Source organism: Thrips palmi, unplaced genomic scaffold (assembly GCF_012932325.1).
Source record: "Thrips palmi isolate BJ-2018 unplaced genomic scaffold, TpBJ-2018v1 HiC_scaffold_5, whole genome shotgun sequence".
Taxonomy (NCBI): domain Eukaryota; kingdom Metazoa; phylum Arthropoda; class Insecta; order Thysanoptera; family Thripidae; genus Thrips; species Thrips palmi.
Genome location: NW_023144632.1, coordinates 16,312,139 through 16,330,353, shown reverse-complemented (window position 1 = coordinate 16,330,353; position 18,215 = coordinate 16,312,139). Strand labels below are relative to the sequence as shown.

The 18,215-nt window shown below is 58.0% G+C and overlaps 2 protein-coding genes across 2 annotated transcripts; both read right to left on the bottom strand.

Moving 5' to 3' along the window:
- Window positions 1–8,549: 8,549 nt before the first annotated feature.
- On the bottom strand, window positions 8,550–12,211 carry LOC117651325 (regulation of nuclear pre-mRNA domain-containing protein 1B). The gene is made up of 6 exons (XM_034395224.1): window positions 11,961–12,211; window positions 11,225–11,461; window positions 10,874–11,124; window positions 10,684–10,783; window positions 10,419–10,594; window positions 8,550–10,337 (listed from the first exon to the last, which is right to left on the bottom strand). Exons 1-6 carry the CDS (start codon window positions 12,109–12,111, stop codon window positions 10,188–10,190), a joined length of 1,065 nt encoding a protein of 354 aa, XP_034251115.1. The 5' UTR covers window positions 12,112–12,211; the 3' UTR covers window positions 8,550–10,187.
- A 57-nt stretch (window positions 12,212–12,268) lies between these two features.
- LOC117651324 (heat shock 70 kDa protein II-like) lies at window positions 12,269–17,766 on the bottom strand. Its single transcript, XM_034395223.1, has 11 exons — window positions 17,692–17,766; window positions 16,475–16,683; window positions 16,034–16,180; window positions 15,490–15,701; window positions 15,148–15,349; window positions 14,646–14,795; window positions 14,426–14,566; window positions 13,880–14,056; window positions 12,933–13,605; window positions 12,512–12,661; window positions 12,269–12,393 (listed from the first exon to the last, which is right to left on the bottom strand). Exons 1-10 carry the CDS (start codon window positions 17,750–17,752, stop codon window positions 12,630–12,632), a joined length of 2,004 nt encoding a protein of 667 aa, XP_034251114.1. The 5' UTR covers window positions 17,753–17,766; the 3' UTR covers window positions 12,269–12,393; window positions 12,512–12,629.
- Window positions 17,767–18,215: the final 449 nt, after the last annotated feature.

Below are 18,215 nucleotides of genomic sequence, written 5' to 3'. Positions count from 1 at the left end.
AAAGTCAATGAGTAGAGAGTGCAAAAAGAACGTTCTTTGTAGGGTTTTAAGTATGCCGAGAGCGTGCACGACTGTTACGCAGTGACTTCCCCGTCACACGGCACGCCGCGCCACGCCACGGCAAGAAGGCACGCCTCGCAACGAACAGCCTCGCTAAGCGGCTCTGGGAGGCCACAGCAGCCACGGCGTCGATGCCAAATTATGGGTCGGAAAAGAGATAAAATTCAATTTGATTCAATCTTCGTGCTGCCGCCGGCACCGCCCTCGCTCCACCCCGACACGCCTCGCCCCGCACGCACGCACGCACGCTCGAGAAACACGCCCGCCGCGCTCGTTCTCGCCCGTCCGTCGTATCGACCGCCAGCACCTGTTGAGGCGCGCATGCGTTGCGTGGCAGGCCTAGCGGGGCGGGGCGGGGCGGGGCGGGGCGGGGCGGGGCGGGGCGGGGCGGGGCGGGGCGGTCACGACGGGGTAGGCCGCCCTTGTCCTACCGCGCCTTGCCCGCCTGCCCCGCCGTGGACCCGCTTTCTGAGCGACACGTTCCGTCCGTCCCGGGCCGTCCGCACTGTTTTGTTTGACCGCCTCCGCCAAAGCGGGCCTCGCACCGCCAGCCTGGCCAATCAATGCGACCATCCTGGACCCGCACGCACGACTGCACCTGGACCATGGGTTGCAGGGGATGCAGGGGTTGTCAGGGTTTCAGGGGTTGCAGGGGTTGTTAAGGTTGCAGGGGCTGCAGAGGTTGCAGGGGTGGCACGGGTTGTAAGGGTTGCAGGAATGGAACGGGTTGCAGGGGTAAGGGTTGTAGGGGTAAGGGTTAAGGGTTGTGAGGATTGCAGGGGTTGCAGGGTTTCAGGGCTTGTAGGGGTTGCAGGGGTTGCAGGGGTTTCATGGCTTGTAGAGGTTGTGGGGGTTGTACGGGTTGTAGGGTTTCCAGGGGGTCCAGGAGTTTCAGAGGATTCCAAGGGTTCCAAAGGTTCCAGGGGTTCCAGGGGATCTAGAGGTTCCTGGTTCCAAGGACCCTGAGTTAGCCCCGCCCCGCGAGAGCCTGACGCGACGACGCGGCACGAGAAAGACTGGCCGTTTACGACTGCCGGGCCACGCCGTCCGCGATAGCGCGATAGTAGGCGTGTCCGACATTTATTGGCAATCTGGCAACATGTGGCGGGCTGCGCCGGGCTGTGCTGAGGCTTCTCCACACTGTGACAAAGTGCCAGGCCGGGTCGCCGTGCCACGGCCCCGCCCCAGGCCGCCCCGCCCCAGGCCGCCCCAGCCCTCCCTCCGGAAGGGCGCGCGACGCGGAGGCCGCGATGCACATGATGGGGTGGACGTTCCGGCCATTCTTTTTACGAGCCGCGAGAGTGGTAGTCCATCTGGGCGAGCGGACGGCCGGGCGGGCAGACAGACAGACACGAGGAGGAGGAGGTCCAGGCCCACCTCCGCGAGCGGCGCTGTTGGGGGCGAGTGCGTTGCTCCGTGGTGGGGGGGGGGGGGGGGGGGAGAGAGAGAGAGAAAGAGAGTACTGCCGGCGACAACTCGTCGTTTTTGACGACCATTACCAGGCTGCCAGCGTGTCCCTTTTCCCCTGCATGCATTAACATTCCTAACCTGTTTAGCTCGGCGCACTGGACTTGGCGCTGGGGTCCTCACGAAGCAGACCAACGCAGGCCCTACAGGCAGTGGCCCAGGTGGCCGACGTGATGGATGAAGGCTGAGGGCATGCTCCCCCCCCCCCCCTCTCTCTCTCTCTCTCTCTCTCCCTCTCTGGTTCCTCTGGTCTGCGAGAATAGCGCCCACCCCCTCGGCCGGACTCTTCAATCCGTCGCTGCGTTTTGAGTCACCTGCGACACTCTTATCGACACAATCCCCCCCCCCCGGAGAAAGGAACAAGAAAACACAAAAAAAACACCACCTACACTGTTTCCCAATTCAATACATTTCCGTTCCAAGAAAATCCAACGAAAGGCGGCTTGGTACGCGAAGCATCGCGTCATGTCACTCGCAGAGAAGACGCCCCTGGCGATTCTCCAAGCCCAACTGACTTTTATCGGTCGCCATATGCGCAGCCCCTCCCCTCGGGCTTGCAGCACAGACAGACAGACAGACAGACAGACAGACCGCGGACAAGAAGATAGATTCACAGACGGACAGACAGTCGGACAGACGGTTTCTTCTTGTTGACGGTGCGCGGCGGGGGCGAAGTTGGCCCCACCGCCACACTGCCGGGCAGCCATACGGTCAAGCGGCCATATGCGTCGGCCTCGCGGGGAGGCAAGGACGTCGTCGGCAGAGACAGACACGCTCCAAGAGGCGCGGACAAGTCCATCTGGTCGCCGAGGTCGTGGCCGTGACCGTGGCGGTAACAGGCACGTGGAGAGGCGGGGCCAAACTTTAACTTGGCGGACGCGCTGCGGCTGCGCCCGGCTGAGGAAACTAGCCCGGGCCCCGCACTGTATCTGCGGCGCGCAGAACAACGGCGGGGCCTCCTCCGCCTCCTCGCCGCGCCGCACCGCTGCGCACCGCGGCAGCCAGGCCCGCCCGGCCGGCCGCACGGAGCGCCTGCGGGACTGCGGGTAGGCCGCGCGGAGGCGCGGCTGCACCGCGGGACGGCCTAGCCGCCGCACCGCAGGCGCTCCGCCGCTCCGCCCGCCTCACTGCGAATGAATCTATTGGCGGCGCACGTGGCGCTGCAAAGCACAGTGGGCCAGTCGACCGGTGGAGGCGGCCAAAACTCTAGACGCGTTTCGAGCTCCAGAGTCGCTAAACAGGACTCGAACCGAACGTGTGACCCCACCAACGGATTCCTCGTTCGGAGAGCAATCCATTGGTGGGGTCACACGTTCGGTTCGAGTCCTCTTTAGCGACTCTGGAGCTCGAAACGCGTCTAGAGTTTTGTCCGCCACCACCGGTCTACTGGCCCACTGAGCTTTGCAGCGCCACGTGCACTGACAATAGATTCGCAGAGGGAGGGGAGATCCCCTGCGGCGCGGCGGGGATTTTGACCACCTGCACCGGCCAACTGCGCGCCAGTGTAAAATGAGTGGGAATTAGAGCTCTTAAAACCCCGGCCCGCGGGTACCCGGGTCGCCCGGGCCAGACCCGGGTCCCGTATCCGGGTATGCGGGTAAACCAAACCCGTGGATCCGGGTACCCGTTGGAACCGGGTCCACGGATTTACCCGGAGACCGCCCTGGCATAGACAACACGCAGCGCTCGAGTTGGCCGTGTTGCCTGCCTTTTGGGCGTTCTCCGGGAAAACCCGCGGACCCAGTTCCACCGGGTACCCGGGTCCACGGGTTTACCCAGGTACCCGGGTACCCGGTTCTACCCGCTGCGGACCCGGTCCAACCCGGGAAACCCGGGCAACAGTCAGAGCCCTAGTGGGAATATTCCTCATACTATTTAGTACAACGCCTTTCGATTTAGAAGGTCGGCACTGCCCGGGGGCATCGGCCAGCACACTGTGCCAAGGCGCGGCCGGCGCGGCGGGCAGGGTAGGGCTGGCAGCCGACCGGAATGGAGACGGTTCAGGAAACATTCTCCTCTCGTTATCTCGAAAGACGAGGGGAAGGGAAGGGACGGGGTAGGCAGCGAAAAAAAAAAAAGAAAACAGACCGAAGATGGAGAGGTGCCAAGGATGGCGAGTTCATTAGCATTCTCTGCTAATTAATTAGAGAGCACCTCGTCTCGTACCTCCGGGCCGCGGGGCCGCGGGGCCAGCGGCAAGGAATGTGCCGAGGAAGCTCGGCGGGAGTCATTTCGGCCACCATTGCTTTCTTCGTGCCGAAAAAGCGACCCGCGTTCCCCCTGCTGGCCGTGCCGGGCCGCGCCGGCCCGCTGTGGCTGGTGTTGCCGCAAGGAGGAGCAGGCGCCCCCGCCCCCGCACGGTGGGCCAGAAGACCGGTGGAGGCGGCCAAAACTCTAGACGCGTTTTGAGCTCCAGAGTCGCTAAATGGGACTTGAACCGCGCGTGTGACCCCCACCAATGGATTCCTCGTTCGGAGGGCAATCCATTGGTGGGGTCACACGCTCGATTCGAGTCCCATTTAGCGACTCTGGAGCTCAAAACGTGTCTAGAGTTTTGGCCGCCTCCAGCGGTCTTCTGGCCCACTGTGCCCCGCCTCCTTCTCGGTTATGAAACATTCTTGAGCAGCGCGGCCGTGTCTCGCTCCGTTAAAATCGACCCTCAAGTCAAGCCGCCGAGGAGAAAACTCGCCAAGCGTACTCATCCCTGGAGAGGGGTCCGCGAAGGCGGGGCGCGGCGTGGGGCGCGGCGCAGCCCGGCGCAGCCACCCAGTGGCCGAAGCGGAGCCCCTCGCGACGGCCGAGGTAAACTACGCGACTACGCAGCCAAGCTGCCATGCTTCGCTGCTTTGCCGCAAAGGGTGGCGCTTTCGTGTCGTTTTCTCGGCCCCACCGTGGCCGCCGTACAGTGGGCCAACCGGTGGAGGCGGCCAAAACTCCAGACGCGTTTTGAGTTCCAGAGTCGCGAAACAGGACTCGAACCGAACGTGTGACCCCACCAATGAATTGCTCTCCGAACGAGGAATCCATTGGTGGGGTCGCACATTCGGTTCGAGTCCTGTATGGCGAAGCTGGAGCTGAAAACGCGTCTGGAGTTTTGGCCGCCTCCACCGGTCTTCTGGCCCACCGCGCGTCGATTCCTCGTTCCCGCCTCCTGGCCGCTTTTACTCGACTAATTTTTCGGGGAGTGCGGGATAACGGGGTTCCGATGATGCCCGAGCGGCGGGATGACGACGGCATGCCCCGGCCGCCTCGGCGACGACAATAAACGGCGCGTGCCGGAGTGCCGCTTCGCCGCGCCGCTCCACTGCGAGCCTGCCGCCCACGCCACGGCCACGCCACGGCCACGCCACGGCCACGCCACGGCCACGCCACGGCCACGCCACGGCCACGCCACGGCCACGCCACGGCCACGCCACGGCCGGGGCATTCCGCGCGCACCTCGAGCGCCGCCATACCGTCATAGCAGCGCGCGGCAGCGGCAGCGATGTTTTAACGATTCGTTCATTAATAATTCGGAAAGCACCGCCCCGCCCCGCCCCGCCCCGCCCCGCCCCGCCCCGCCCCACCCCGCCCCGGGACCGCCAGACGCGCGCTGTGTGCGACACGTCGTGTCGTGGTCCTCTCCTCCCCCTCCCCCCCCCCCCCCAAAATCCAGGCGGATGCCGCAGCATCCGCGGCGGCACACTGATTTTGAGAGTCGTTTTTGTCGCTCCGTCTCTCTCGCGTCTACACGGTACGCCTCATAAGCGCGAGAGAGACGGAGCGACTCTCGGAATCAGTGTGCAGTGCATGCAGCCAGTGGCGCGGCCTCTACGTACTCTCCGACGCTGCACACATTCAATTCATAGGCACTCTTTCCGTACAGCCTCGCACGATTTTTGTGAACTTGTGCATTCCGCGAGGGAACAAGTTTGTGCGAAAAGTTCCGGGTGCGTCAAGTTTGTATCGGACCTCGTACAAAAATGCACACACCGATGCAGGGCGGTGCTTCCGCCGCGTTCGCGCTACCTTTCTCGCACTCAAGGAGCGTTCCATATGGTTGCGAAGACAGAGCGGCCGAAGCACTCTGTTCATCGGCCGATGCCGACGCAATCAACAGCGACGCGAGCAGCAAGGGGGGCACAGTGTGCCAGAGGACCGGTGAAGGCGGTCAAAGACCCGGACGCGTTTTGAGCTCCAGAGTCTCTAAATGGGACTCGAACCGAACGTGTGACCCCACCAATGGACTGCTCTCCGAACGAGGAATCCATAGGTGGGGTCACACGTTTGATTCGGGTCCTGTTTAGCGACTCTGGAGCTCAAAATGCGTCTAGAGTTTTGGCCGCATCTACCGGTCTTCTGGCGCTCTGTGCGTCGCCTCCTCTCTCTCCTTCCCCGGACCCGCATCTCCGCCACCATAGCGGCCATAGCGGCGCTGTGAAGAGGCTGAGGGGGTTCGGGATGGGGAAAAACAACTCCTTTAGCCTCAAAAAGACGCCTGTTGCGAAGCCAATTTGCAGTCCTTCCCGCCAGTAATTGTAGGCAGAGAGAGGAAAAAGCGCGCCCAAGCCCCCCTGATCGCCCCGGTAAGTCTGGATGCAGCTCCACGATTTCGAAGCACCTTCGTCGCTCGGTCTCCCTCGCGCTCGCGGGGCGTTCCGTATTGGCGCGAGAGAGACAAAGCGACGGCAGCGACGCTCGGAGTCAGTCCACAGGACCAGCAAGGACCGCCAAGGACTCTCGATGGCCAAACGCGGCCCGGCGAGGGGAGTCAGCCTCGCTACGGCCGCCTGGGAGGCAGGGCGGCCGGAGGGCCGGAGGCCATACCGGACAAAAGGAGGCTCGGATGAAAGGGTTGGTTCCTGAGTTGAGTTTTTTGTTAATCACGATCCCAGAGCAGCCCTTGGAGCAGCCGTGCTGGCCGTGCTGGCCCTGCTGGACGCTGGGCAGCGAAAAGGCGGGAAGCGCGGGAGATATTGCGAAAGCTGATTGGCCGTGCTGCAGTGGCCGAGCCTCGCCGAGGCCGGCAGCGCCAATCCGATGCCGGAAAATGTGACGTCTGTCAAAGAGGAATCCGCCTTCCCCCTTAAAAAGGCATTATCAGCTCGCCGGGATTAGAAGACAGTAACGAAGCAGACGGTCCAAAAAGAATCTGACAGTGAAACTGTTCGATCATTCGGCAATGGCTTGCACTCTCACTCGGCTTGCAATGAGATTTATTTGAAAGACAAGACTCTGAAATAGAATCTAACCTCGTGCAATTCAGTGACGTATCATTTCAGAAAATCAAGGCAGAAGTCACACTCCACTGGCAAGAAAACAATGCGAAACACACCAACCGAATGATTTTTCTCCGCAGCCGGGCGTTAACATGGCCAAATGACTGTCATAGCATGAAAGAGCTTGAGAGCCTTTGAGAGCTCCTTGGACGACGAACTTCCAGCAGAGCCGCTCCAAGTCCCCCCACCCCACCCGAGCCCTCTCGTTTATTTTTGTTGAGGGCGGTGCACGTGGCCACTCACCTGGAAGGCGGTCCCTCGTGGGGCTCCGTGGGGTGCTGCAGGGCCTGGCCGACGAAGGGAAGGCGAGCGGACGAAGCGCGGCGCGACCAAGTACGAAGCACGAAGGCGGCCACTCAACAGGTCAGCCTGGGACGGTTTCTGCCGGTGGTGACGCGCGCTGTTCTCGGCTCCTTTTCTTGGGAGCACTGGGAGCGCTTGGGAGCACTAGGCGCGCTTCAGGAGCGCTTGGGAGCACTAGGAGTGCTTGGGAGCGCCTGGCTGCGGCCGGCGGCACGGAGCGGAACGCCGGAGCGTGGCCGCTGGGCGTGTGCACTGGCCGAGGGACGCAGAGCGAATGCGGAGCGAATGCGGAGCGAATGCGGAGCGGGGCTGCTGCCCTCCGCTGCTCCGCTGCTCCGCTGCCTCGCCGCTGCGGGTGGCGGCGTGGCGGGCGTAGCGGGCGAAGCGGGTGGGTTGGGTCCGGGCGTCCGACGTGGGGTTGCCGCGACTCCAGCACAGCGACTGAGCGAGACGCCAGCCCGTCAGGCCGCCCTGCCGCCCTGCCTGCCAGCGAGACCGAGAACCGAGAACGGTCGGAGTGGGCGCGCAGCGCGCAGGGAACGCGCTGGGGGCGGGCACGGGGGCGGGCCCGGGGGCGGGTCCGGGGGCGACCCCCACCGTCGCCTCGCCAGTTGTACCGTCTGCTCAGCCCGCCCGCGCCGCGCCGGGCCACGCCGCCGCCCGTGTGTGCCACACTGTGTGCCCGGCTGCGTGCACAGTGACCACAGGCCACGCCGCAGCCAGGCAGACAGCCAGGAAGGCAGCCCGGGAGGCCGGCACGGCACAGCCGGGCACAGCGTGTACTTGATATTCGCATTAACCCCTGCGCCCCACCACCCCCTCCCCCCGCACTGGCGGCGGGGTCGCACCCAGCGCTCCCAGGGTGGCAATCGGAGGGAGGGCAGCCGCGGCAGCCCTTTGCCTGTGGCTGCTTGCCTGCGGCTGCCTGTGGCTGGATGCAACAGTTGAGTTTCCTTGCACGGCCCTCCTCGGCCCCGCTCGTCCCGGCCGTGGTAGGGTGGGGCCCGGCCCGGCCAGGCCCGGCCAGGCAGGGACGGCGCGTTGCGTTTTTCGCGTCCCAGGCGAACGCGGCCCACGCGGCGCCCCTCGGCAGTAAACGAGGATTCACTGTCCGCCACACTGCCAGCGCGGCCAGCCCCGCCGGGCCAGCCCCAGGTGCACGCACAGCCACTCGTTTCGCGTTCCGTGCGACGGGCGTCAGTAAATCACGGTAAACTTTCCATGTTTTTTAAGGCTCAAGAGAAGCCCGCTTTATTCAATTTCTTCATGGAACAATGTTACAGTCTTTCAAAATATCGTCACTCAGAAAACGAACAATGAAAAGTGATTCTGAACGATTGACTACGCAAGCTCTTAGGGACAAAACAGCAAAAGAAAACACTCATCAGATATTTCACATGTGAACGACCCATGTCCGTGATTCAAGAGTACCCCTAAACAGGGGGAAAAAAATTAAAGAAATAACGATTCAAGCCATTTATTTCGCGTACTTATGGTATCTACCAAACTAAGTATCATAAACACCCACATCTATTACCATTTTATTTTGTTTTTCAGCATCACATTTTCTCGGACAATTATATCACATATTGAACACATGGAAGATGACACCCACCAAAAATTAGACAAACAAGAAATGTGTACAAAGTGCATGACAGGTTTTTTTTCTCTTCTGTATCAACATGTGATTTGCCTCCCACAAAACACAGGTTTAAAACAATTGATTTTTTAAAAAGTTGATGTAATGGAAAAAGGTGCATTTGGTGGGATTAATTACTTGTATAACAAAAAGGGTCAACACAAACAAGTAGAAACAGAAGCAAAACTTGCAAAAATTTACCAAACTACGGTAATCAAGAAGTTGTCACTACTATCATAATCACAAACTTTACAAAAGTCTGTTTGACAAAGCATATTATTCAAATTAGTTTCATTCGAAAGTTCTCAAGTTCACACATCCAAAATTTTTGTTTGGACTAACAAAGAATCAGAACCAATTGTGAGCTGGTAAAACCCCACCTCCCTAAGGTGAATTGTAACAGTACTTAGGTTATTCAATTCCTTCAAGCCAGCCACTGAGCTCCAAATCTGGGAAAGAGCCAGTAATGTAAAAACAAAGGCGATTGAAATGTCACATGAATAGATTTTTTGTAGCATCTGCATTGAATTGCAAGACAACAGTTTCACTATATACAAATATCCACAACAACCAGCAACAACCAGTCAAAATGGTACCATAAAAATACACTTTTATTTGGAATAAAATAAATGCACATCATTGTGCATGAAGGCAGTCACTTATTACCTCGACGTCCTCTTTCATTTGATGAAAATCATGGGTATGAAACGGTGCAGTTGCTTAAAATAATGAAAAATTTCTATAAAATGCATTTGAACATGTTCTCAAGAATAAAGGGATATTGCTTATCATGACTAGAAAGGAATTAACATATTCTCTACAACATTTTATTTTCACTCCTTTTTTTAGTGCAGAAAGGTAGATATGCTGATCGCAGGTCAGGTTTAGAGAATATAATACCTTCATGATTTAGATGGAAGAAGCAACCAAGTATTGGAATTTTTCATCACAGAAAAGTGAACAAATTTGTGGGAGGACGCGGGTCACAGGGACAGTCTAAAATAGTATCCAGTGACCCAAAGGACCAAACAGTAAGCAAAATTCCAACAATGTAGCAATGAACTTAGGTTTCCTATTTTCTATTGGAAGATCAGTAACCAACTCACACATTCCTCTCAAGCCGAGATAAGACGACATGCTACACCCTCAGCAGAAACTTCACTTCAATTTAAAAGAAGTAAATGATGACGAATCAATAATCATAATTATATAAAACAAAAGTCAATTTAACAATAAATATTGATTTAGTAAATGTTGGAAATGCCAAGATGCAAGAGGCAGAGGCATTTGTATGAAAAGGAATGGATATTTGTCAATAGACAAGCATCCTTAAGATCACAAACCCCAACGCACTTATTAACATGCAGGGATTGACATGGAACATACAGTCGAAAGAAAAAATATGGGATTATCTAAATTGACACAAAAATGTTACATCCACTTTGAGATTGAAATTGCTGTTAGTGGGGGCTAAACAAGTCACCTGCAGATGGTAATGGTGCTAGTCCTCCTGTAACATCAGGAAGTTGGGTCAAGTCAGGAAGTTTCTGAAGGTGGTTGCGTAATTCCATCCTCAGTTCATACACTTTTTTCAATTTTTCATTTGACTCCTGCAACATCACAATAGTAAAATTAAAAACTGGTATCTTTTCATGCAAGACACGCAAGAGAAAAAAAAGAAACAAACGTACTGCCAGTCTGCCTTCAGCTTGTTCCTTCAGATCCATCTGAGCCTGCAAGAAATCTCGAAGCATACCAGCAACATGCTTTCTCTGTTCCATTTCTTTAGATAATCGAGCATTATAGTTTGTTAGGAGAGCAACAGCATCATTCACTTGCATTGCCAATTTTTCTGCAGCTGCTTTATCTGAGAACATAGAAGAGTTCGCCCGTGAGGAATTAATTTAACATTCTGACTCTTTTTCAACGGGAATAAGAAGTGCCGCCTTGACTTGCCTTGCAGCCTATCAAGAAGAGAAGTTTGGGAAACTTCGGTAGGCAACTTGGCAATTCTCTCTCTTACTTCAACATCAGCTGATGCTTCATTTTCTAAATCCTACATAATAGAAAAAAGAGAATAGTTTAAGACTTTGATCATAATGGTCATAGAATACTAGCTAAAAAATAGGATTAATGCATCACTTGCCCTCAAAGCTTTAATTAATTCTTCTGGCTCTGGTGGATCCCCTGCTGGTGTCCTTGGTGATAAAGTAATATGCACTTCTTTAGTGCCCTCCACCTCAATTTCAGTTTCCGAATGTCTCCGTTTCTTTTCATTTAGTGGACTACCCAAGCTATTGGCCATGCTAGCAATTCGAGCATCCACAGAGGTAGGAGCAGGCTTGACTGCTTCGAGCTTGTGCTTCTTTTTGGGTGGGGTGCCATCATTTTCACCAGCTAGAAAGAAAGAATAGAGTGAAAATAAAAAATGTCCTACAAATAATAAATTAAGGTGTTCATGCTGTTTTAAAAATAAACGGAAGAAATGTATCCTTACTGAGGCCTTTCTTAAACTCGTCTATTTGTGGTTTATCATAGACACCTCGTTCTTCCCAAATATTTAATATACGTCCAAGAGACTTGCTTGTCTTTTCATCACCAGCCGAAGCAACAGCTTCAAAGCTCTTCCTTAAAACATTGCCGAACTCTTTACCGAATTCAGGACCTTTCTTCTTGCTGTTTTGGATCACATCATTTGCCAAGTACATAAAGGTCAACTTCTTTCCACCTTTTGCTGCAAAAAAGTGGCAACAATACAGTACCTTATTTGAAAAAAATAAAGACACAAATAAAAATAAGCGTTTTTTAATGTAATAGTGGGTTAAAAATGTGGTTGACTTTCAGAAGTGACACTGAGCACTTGGTGACAGGGATAAACAGTATTTAAAAACATTTAAGGACTGCCTTCGCAAAATTTTAAAAACATCAAGAAAATAAAATGTTGATGCGATTTGTGATTCAAAGATTGTTGAAAAAAATTAGCATGGGGGCAAACTATAATAATAGTGCGCGAAAGATGGTTTAAAAAGGAACTTAAGTGAAAGTAAACAGTGCATTAACCTGCAAACTGTAAGCACAACCCAACACAACAGAAAAAGTACGGCCTAGTGGCACCGCGGAGAAAAGTGCCGTGACTGCACGATAGTGCAAAAGTTATAAACAAAACAAGCAACCCATCACCGTGAGAATTTGACAAACACGACACATTATTTGCATGGGTGAGGTGCACTAACCTTTCAACAGCTCTTTGAACCAGGTTCTGACAATGCTTTGGCTGTGTTTTCGATGGTGAATCAGCCATAACGAAAGTGTCTGTATGCTTTGAGCTGAACTATTAAGGTCGAGCAGTTTTTTCACGAGTCCAGACTCCGTAAAACCTGCCATAGTCGTTAAACGACCGGCGGCGACGGCATACAGACGGCAGCGCACACACGCACACAACTCACACACACAGCACACACAGCTGCAACTGACGACCACAGACCGCAGAGACGCGGGGTGGGAGGGGGGTGGCACAGGCAAGGTATGAGAACAAAAGGTGGAATGTGACACTCAATTTATTTTGGGCCTGGTCGCGATGAACTTTGCACAGATGGAGCGAGCTGATTTTGGCGCGGTCGGCAGTCTCGATTACTTTTCGAACAATACAGCTCCTCCGTGGTGTCCCTGGAGGGGAAAACGAGGGGCGTGTGAGAACGTGTGTATGAGAAATTGAGTCGCGGCAGGCGGAGCTGTGCGGGCGGCCGGTTCAAACGGCGGCGCTCGGCGAGCACGGAGAGCTTACCCTTGTGATGTGTGCCTGTGCGCCGGAATGCTGACGCCGAGGCGAGGAGTGTCAGATTCGTGAGGTGGAGGAGAATCGGCAGATCATCCGAGAACGGCGGCGGGGGCGGCGGGGGCGTTCACGGCGGCTGACGGCCTGGCTCGGCGCTCTCTGCAACAAGAGGCGCATCTTAGGTGTCTGCCAGCTTGCTTTTCGCTCTTCGCCACATTTCTCGCCGGCTTTGCGGTGCACACCGCGCGCGGGGCGGGGGCGGGGAAGTTAACCACTGGAATCGTGTGTACACGCAGCCCGGGCATCGTGGAACTTTGTCAAGAAATTTCGAAAACTACAAGTCAAGTCAAGCCCGCGAAAATTGTCGGAAAGCGCGGCATGCCTTCGCGTCGCCCCTCCGGGCCGCCGAGTCTAGCCGAGTCCCGCGCACCTGACTTGAACGTCTTCCACACCGCCCGCAGCCTCTGGTAGCGGCTCTCGTACTCCTCCTCGTCCACCTGGGTCTGCTCCCCCTCCAGCCAGTCCAGGGCCTCCCGGAAAGCGCGCTCTGCCGCCGCCCTCTCCTCCGCCGACAGTCGCCCAGCTCCAGCCAGGACCTCGGCCGGGGCCTCCGGGGGCTCCTCGGGCGTGTCCACGGCCCCCGCCCCGGCCGCGGCCCCGGCCTTCACCAGCGCCAGAGACAGCGCCTCCGCGCGCCCGAGGGGCCCATGGGGTGGCCCATGGGGTGGCCCATGGGGCGGCCCCTCCAGCAGGGCCTGCTTCACGCAGTACGCCAGGTTCTCGAGCTTCCGACGGCACTCCAGGCGGCGGCGCTGGCGCTCGTCCTGCGCCCGGTACAGCTCCGCCTCCCGCAGCATGGCCTGCACCTCCTGGCGCGACAGGCGGTGCTGGTCGCTGCCGATGGTGATGCGCTGCGACACTCCGGTCTTGCGCTCGCGGCTCGCCACGGTGAGGATGCCGTCCGCGTCGATGGAGAACGTGGTGTCGAACTTGACGGCGCCCCGCGGCCCGGCGGGGATGTTGTCGATGACGTACGACCCCAGCAGGTTGTTGTCGCGCACCAGCGGCCGCTCGCCCTCGTACACCTCGAACAGCACGCTGGACTGCGCGGCGTGGCGCACAGTGGGCCAGACGACCCGCGGAGGTGGTAAAAATCCCGGACGCGTTTTGAGCTCCAGAGTCGATAAAACAGGACTCGAACCGAACGTGTGACCCCACCAATGGACTGCTCTCCGAACGAGGAATCCATTGGTGGGGTCACGCGATCGGTTCGAGTCCTGATTAGCGACTCTGGAGCTCAAAACGCGTCTAGAGTTTTTGCCGCTGGCGCCGGCGTTCTGGCCCACTGCGCGACGCCTTTGGCTGCCTGCGGCGTACCTGGTTGTCGACGCAGGTCTTGGTGCCGCCCTGGCGCTGGCAGGGGATCCTGGAGTTGCGCTCCACGATGCGCTTCATGCCGCCGTCCTCCAGCCCGATGCCCAGCGACAGCGGGATCACGTCGCGCAGCACCAGGTTGCGGATCACCCACGACTCGTCCTTCACCAGGATCGCCGCCTGCGGGCCGGCACACTGTCACGCTCTGTCTCTCTCACCCCATCACGGAGAGCCCCGTGGATGCGACAGAGACAGAGCGACGAAACGACTCTTTCGAGCCGCTCGCGGCTCCAGGCATTGTACACAGAGATTCTCATGCAGTCAGTGGAAAGGAACAAACTCCGACCGCGTCTCGCCTTGGTGGCGCTAAGACGAGTGCGCTAAGTATTCCCGTTCTTCCGCGTGTCCCGTCGTCCCGTCGTCCCGTCGGCCCGGCGCAAGTCTGTCCAACTCCCACGCAGCTTCGCGACGAATCGCAGAAACAGGAATCAGAGCTACCCGTGCGTAAAGGTTCAGCCGGTCGCCGCAAGGCGCAAACAACATGCTGACCTGGACGGCGGCGCCCTGCGCCACGGCCTCGTCCGGGTTGATGCTGAGGTTGAGCTGCTTGCCGTCGAAGAACTGCTGCAGGATGTGCTGCACTTTTGGGATCCGGGTGGACCCGCCCACAAGCACAACGTCGTGCACCTCCTGCAGCGCGAGTTCAGGTTTTTTCATCACGTCGCGGGGTCTCGTTGCAATGAGCCTCGCGCAGTGCGTCGCGCAATACCTCTTTGGTGAGCTTGGCGTCCTCCAGGGCTCTCTTGACGGGCTCCAGCGTGTCCAGGAACAGCGCGGAGCACAGGTCTTCGAAGCGCGCGCGCGACACCCGCGTGTGAAAGTCGATGCCGTCCAGCAGTACGTCCACCTCGATGTTGACCTGCAAGGTGATGCCGGCGATGCCGCGGGTCGGGTCGCTCTAGAGAGACTCGAGTCTCACAAGGTCGCTCTGTCTCTCTCGCACCCCGTGGCATGGCCAAGGAGTGGAGGTGCGAGAGAGACAGAGTGACGGAACGCTGTTAGGAATGAACCTGGAGCCGAGCAAGCGCGAGCAAGATTCCAACTCAGTGCCCGGTCCCGAGGCACGACTGATTCCGAGAGTCGTTTTCGTCGCTCTGTCTCTCTCGCACTCGTGGGGCGTCCCTTACAGGTGTGAGAGAGACCGAGCCACGAAAACGACCCTCGGAATCAGTCTGTGAGCAAAAAGATGACGCATAGTGCAAGCGTCCCACCTCCGTGCTGAAGCTGAGGTTGTGCTTGGCCTTCTCCGCCACTGCCCGCAGCCGCCCCATGGCCCTCGGGTTGCCCCTGACGTCGCGGTGGTGCTTGCGCAGGAACACGTCGGCCAGGTGCTGCACGAGCAGGTTGTCGAAGTCCCGGCCGCCGAGGTGCGTGTTGCCCGCCGTGGACTGCACCTCGAAGTGCAGGCCCTCCCTGTCGGGTCACCAAGGTCACCAAGGCTCGCCGGCCCTCCAACTTCGGCCGAACCAACTATACTTGAGCGGGGTTCCCAGTTCCGCTAGGAAAACACGCCTGAGGGACATTCCGTTCCACGCGCATGCCATGCCGCCCACCTGACGGTGAGCAGGGACACGTCGAGGGTGCCGCCGCCCAGGTCGTAGATGAGGACGTTCCTGGTGGTGCGCGTGTCCATGAGCTGGCCGTAGGCGAGGGCCGCGGCCGTGGGCTCGTTGAGCACCCGCAGCACGCTCAGCCCCGCCACCGTGCCCGCGTCCTTGGTCGCCTGCCGCTGGGCGTCGTTGAAGTACGCGGGCACCGTCACCACCTGCACCATTCGACATTGCGCGGAGGGTTCCGTTGAGGATGCCCTGAAGGGTTCCCTGGAGGCTTTCCTGGAGGAGGCCCTTGAGAGTTCCCCGGAGGGTGCCTTGCAGGCACGGATGCAGGTTCGGGAGGGGGGCGGGATGGGTTTTTGCCCAGATAGCCGCCTAAAGGTAGGCAAAAAGCCATACTTTACCCCTGTATGTAAGCAAAACGTTATAATTTGCCCCCCTCTTCCAAAGGCCGCCTCTGGATCCGCCACTGGTGCTTTGGAAAGGGTTCCTTGAGGGTTCCCTCCCTCCCAGGCCACCAGGCCACCAGGCGCACCATGCTTACCGCGTCCGTGACCTTGGCGCCGAGGAAGGTCTGCGCGATGTCCTTCATGTGGGACAGCACCATGGCGCTGACCTCCACGGGGGACAGCTTCCTGGTGCGGCCCATGTCCTGCACCTCGATGGCCGGCGCGCCGTTTTGGTTCACCACCTGCCGTGCCGCGCCGTGCCGCGCCGTGCGGGCCAACAGGAGGGCGTGAGTGTAGTTGGCGTGTGGCTGAGGCGGCACGGGCCGCTGCGGTAACGTGCACAGCAGTGTCGGCTGGCGCGCTGTCCGCCGTGCCGGTAGGCAACCCAATGGCCGCGGACGCCGCGGACGCGCGCCGTGGCCCATTACCATTAAGGGCTAGACCACACATGATCGTAGCGCGGGCGCCAGCACACACACATACACAAACGCACACGCCCACAAACACACGTACACACTAGTTGAACCTCGGCGCACCTTGAAGGGCCACTTTTGGATGTCCTCCTGCACCTTGGCGTCGTTGAAGCGGCGGCCGATGAGGCGCTTTGCGTCGAACACGGTGTTGGTGGGGTTGGCGGCGGCCTGGCTCTTGGCGGGGTCGCCCACCAGGCGCTCCTGGCCCGTGAAGGCAACGTAGCTCGGGGTGGTCCTGTACCCCATCCCGTTGGCGATGATCTCCACCTTCCCTGGAAAAGGAAAGGGGGGGGGGTAAAGTCTGTTAACATGTGGAGTTCTAACCTCCTGACGGCTCGTGGGGAAAAGGAAGTAAGTTATTAGCTAGTGACAACGGCACTGGGTCCCAAAATTGAAGTTTGTTTCTGGAGCCTCACCGGGAAGGGCACCGCGGCCTTGAACTCGCGGCTAGCGTTTCGGAACCCGCGGCGCGTCGGGATAAAGTGGAGAGGGCCGAGGAGGCGGAGAAAAGGCAAGGCACTTGGGTGGAAATGTCTCGTCGCTGTCCAAGAGTCCGAGGCCTCCCGGCTACATCATGGCTACATCGTGCCGCCTCCGCGCGTTCGGGGTCGCGTTCAAGTGACCGAGCCAGCCGCGGGTTCAAGGTCGAGTCGGCCCAGTCAGAGCGGTCCCGGGAGGACGCGCCATCAAAATCCCTTCTGTTTAATTAAGTACGATCCGCGGTACAATCTAGTCACATGGTTCAGTTTGACGTCATAGGGACTGCCTGTTTTTTGTTTGTTTTTTGTTGTTGTTGTTGTTGTTGTTGTTGTTGTTTTCCCTGTTTGTGTGGTGTGCGCGGCTAAAGAAGTGCTCGCGTTTCGCTGGCCCAGGGGTTAATTGGGGAGGAAAAGTACAGGGTAAGAGGAGTAGGTACAACCTTGGAGCTGATATCTTGACTTTGAGCTTGAGCCATCTCTCGACCAGTTAGTTATTTCAAATAAATCCGAGGGTAAAGTGTGTGGCATTCGTACATAACAGTGTATCTACTTTGGGATTCCCTATAAAGTTGCGTTGTTCTGTCAGATGATCACTCAGATTACAGTCAAATGGATGTCGGGATGCCTGCTGTGCGCCACAGGGGAGTGTACTTTTCTTACCCTTACTTTTCTGCCCCAACTTGCCCGCCCCTACCCTGGCAAAATGACCTCTTTGTTCCAGGACTCTTTTTTTTCGGGCGGTGCGGTGCGCGTTGGCGTGCGTGCGGCACCAACAAGCGGCCGAGCGGCCCGAGCACTCACCCTGGTACCATACGGCCACGCACGAGAAGGTGGTGCCCAGGTCGATGCCTATCGCTGGCATGGGTCGTGGCCGCGGCCGGCGCCGCCGCCCTCGCCGCCGCCCTCGCCGCCGCCCTCGCCGCCACCCTCAGCCCTCACGCCGCCGCGCGCCGCCCCTCCCGGTGCGTGGCCGCCGTGCCCGCGCCGGGGCCATGCCGTTGGGTGCCGCCGCGGCCCCGCCGGCGGTGCAGGGTGCACCCTCACGCGCTGGCAAACCTGGGCGACCTGGGCGACCGCAAGCGGGTTAACTACTTCACCCTGGGGGGCGTCCCGGCGTCCGGTTTGTTGTCGCGTCCGCTGCCATTTCATGGCGCTGTTGGGCGCGGTTTAGGTCCTCGACGGATTTCGGCTGGGTCACAAAGTGCTGCAAGGCCTACACAGAGTAGTATTTTCGAAAAGGTTGACGTAGTTTACAGTTTCGCGAAATCCGAAATACGTTCTTGCTGGTAGGGTGCATGCGTCGGGCAAAGCCGCGAAACGCGACG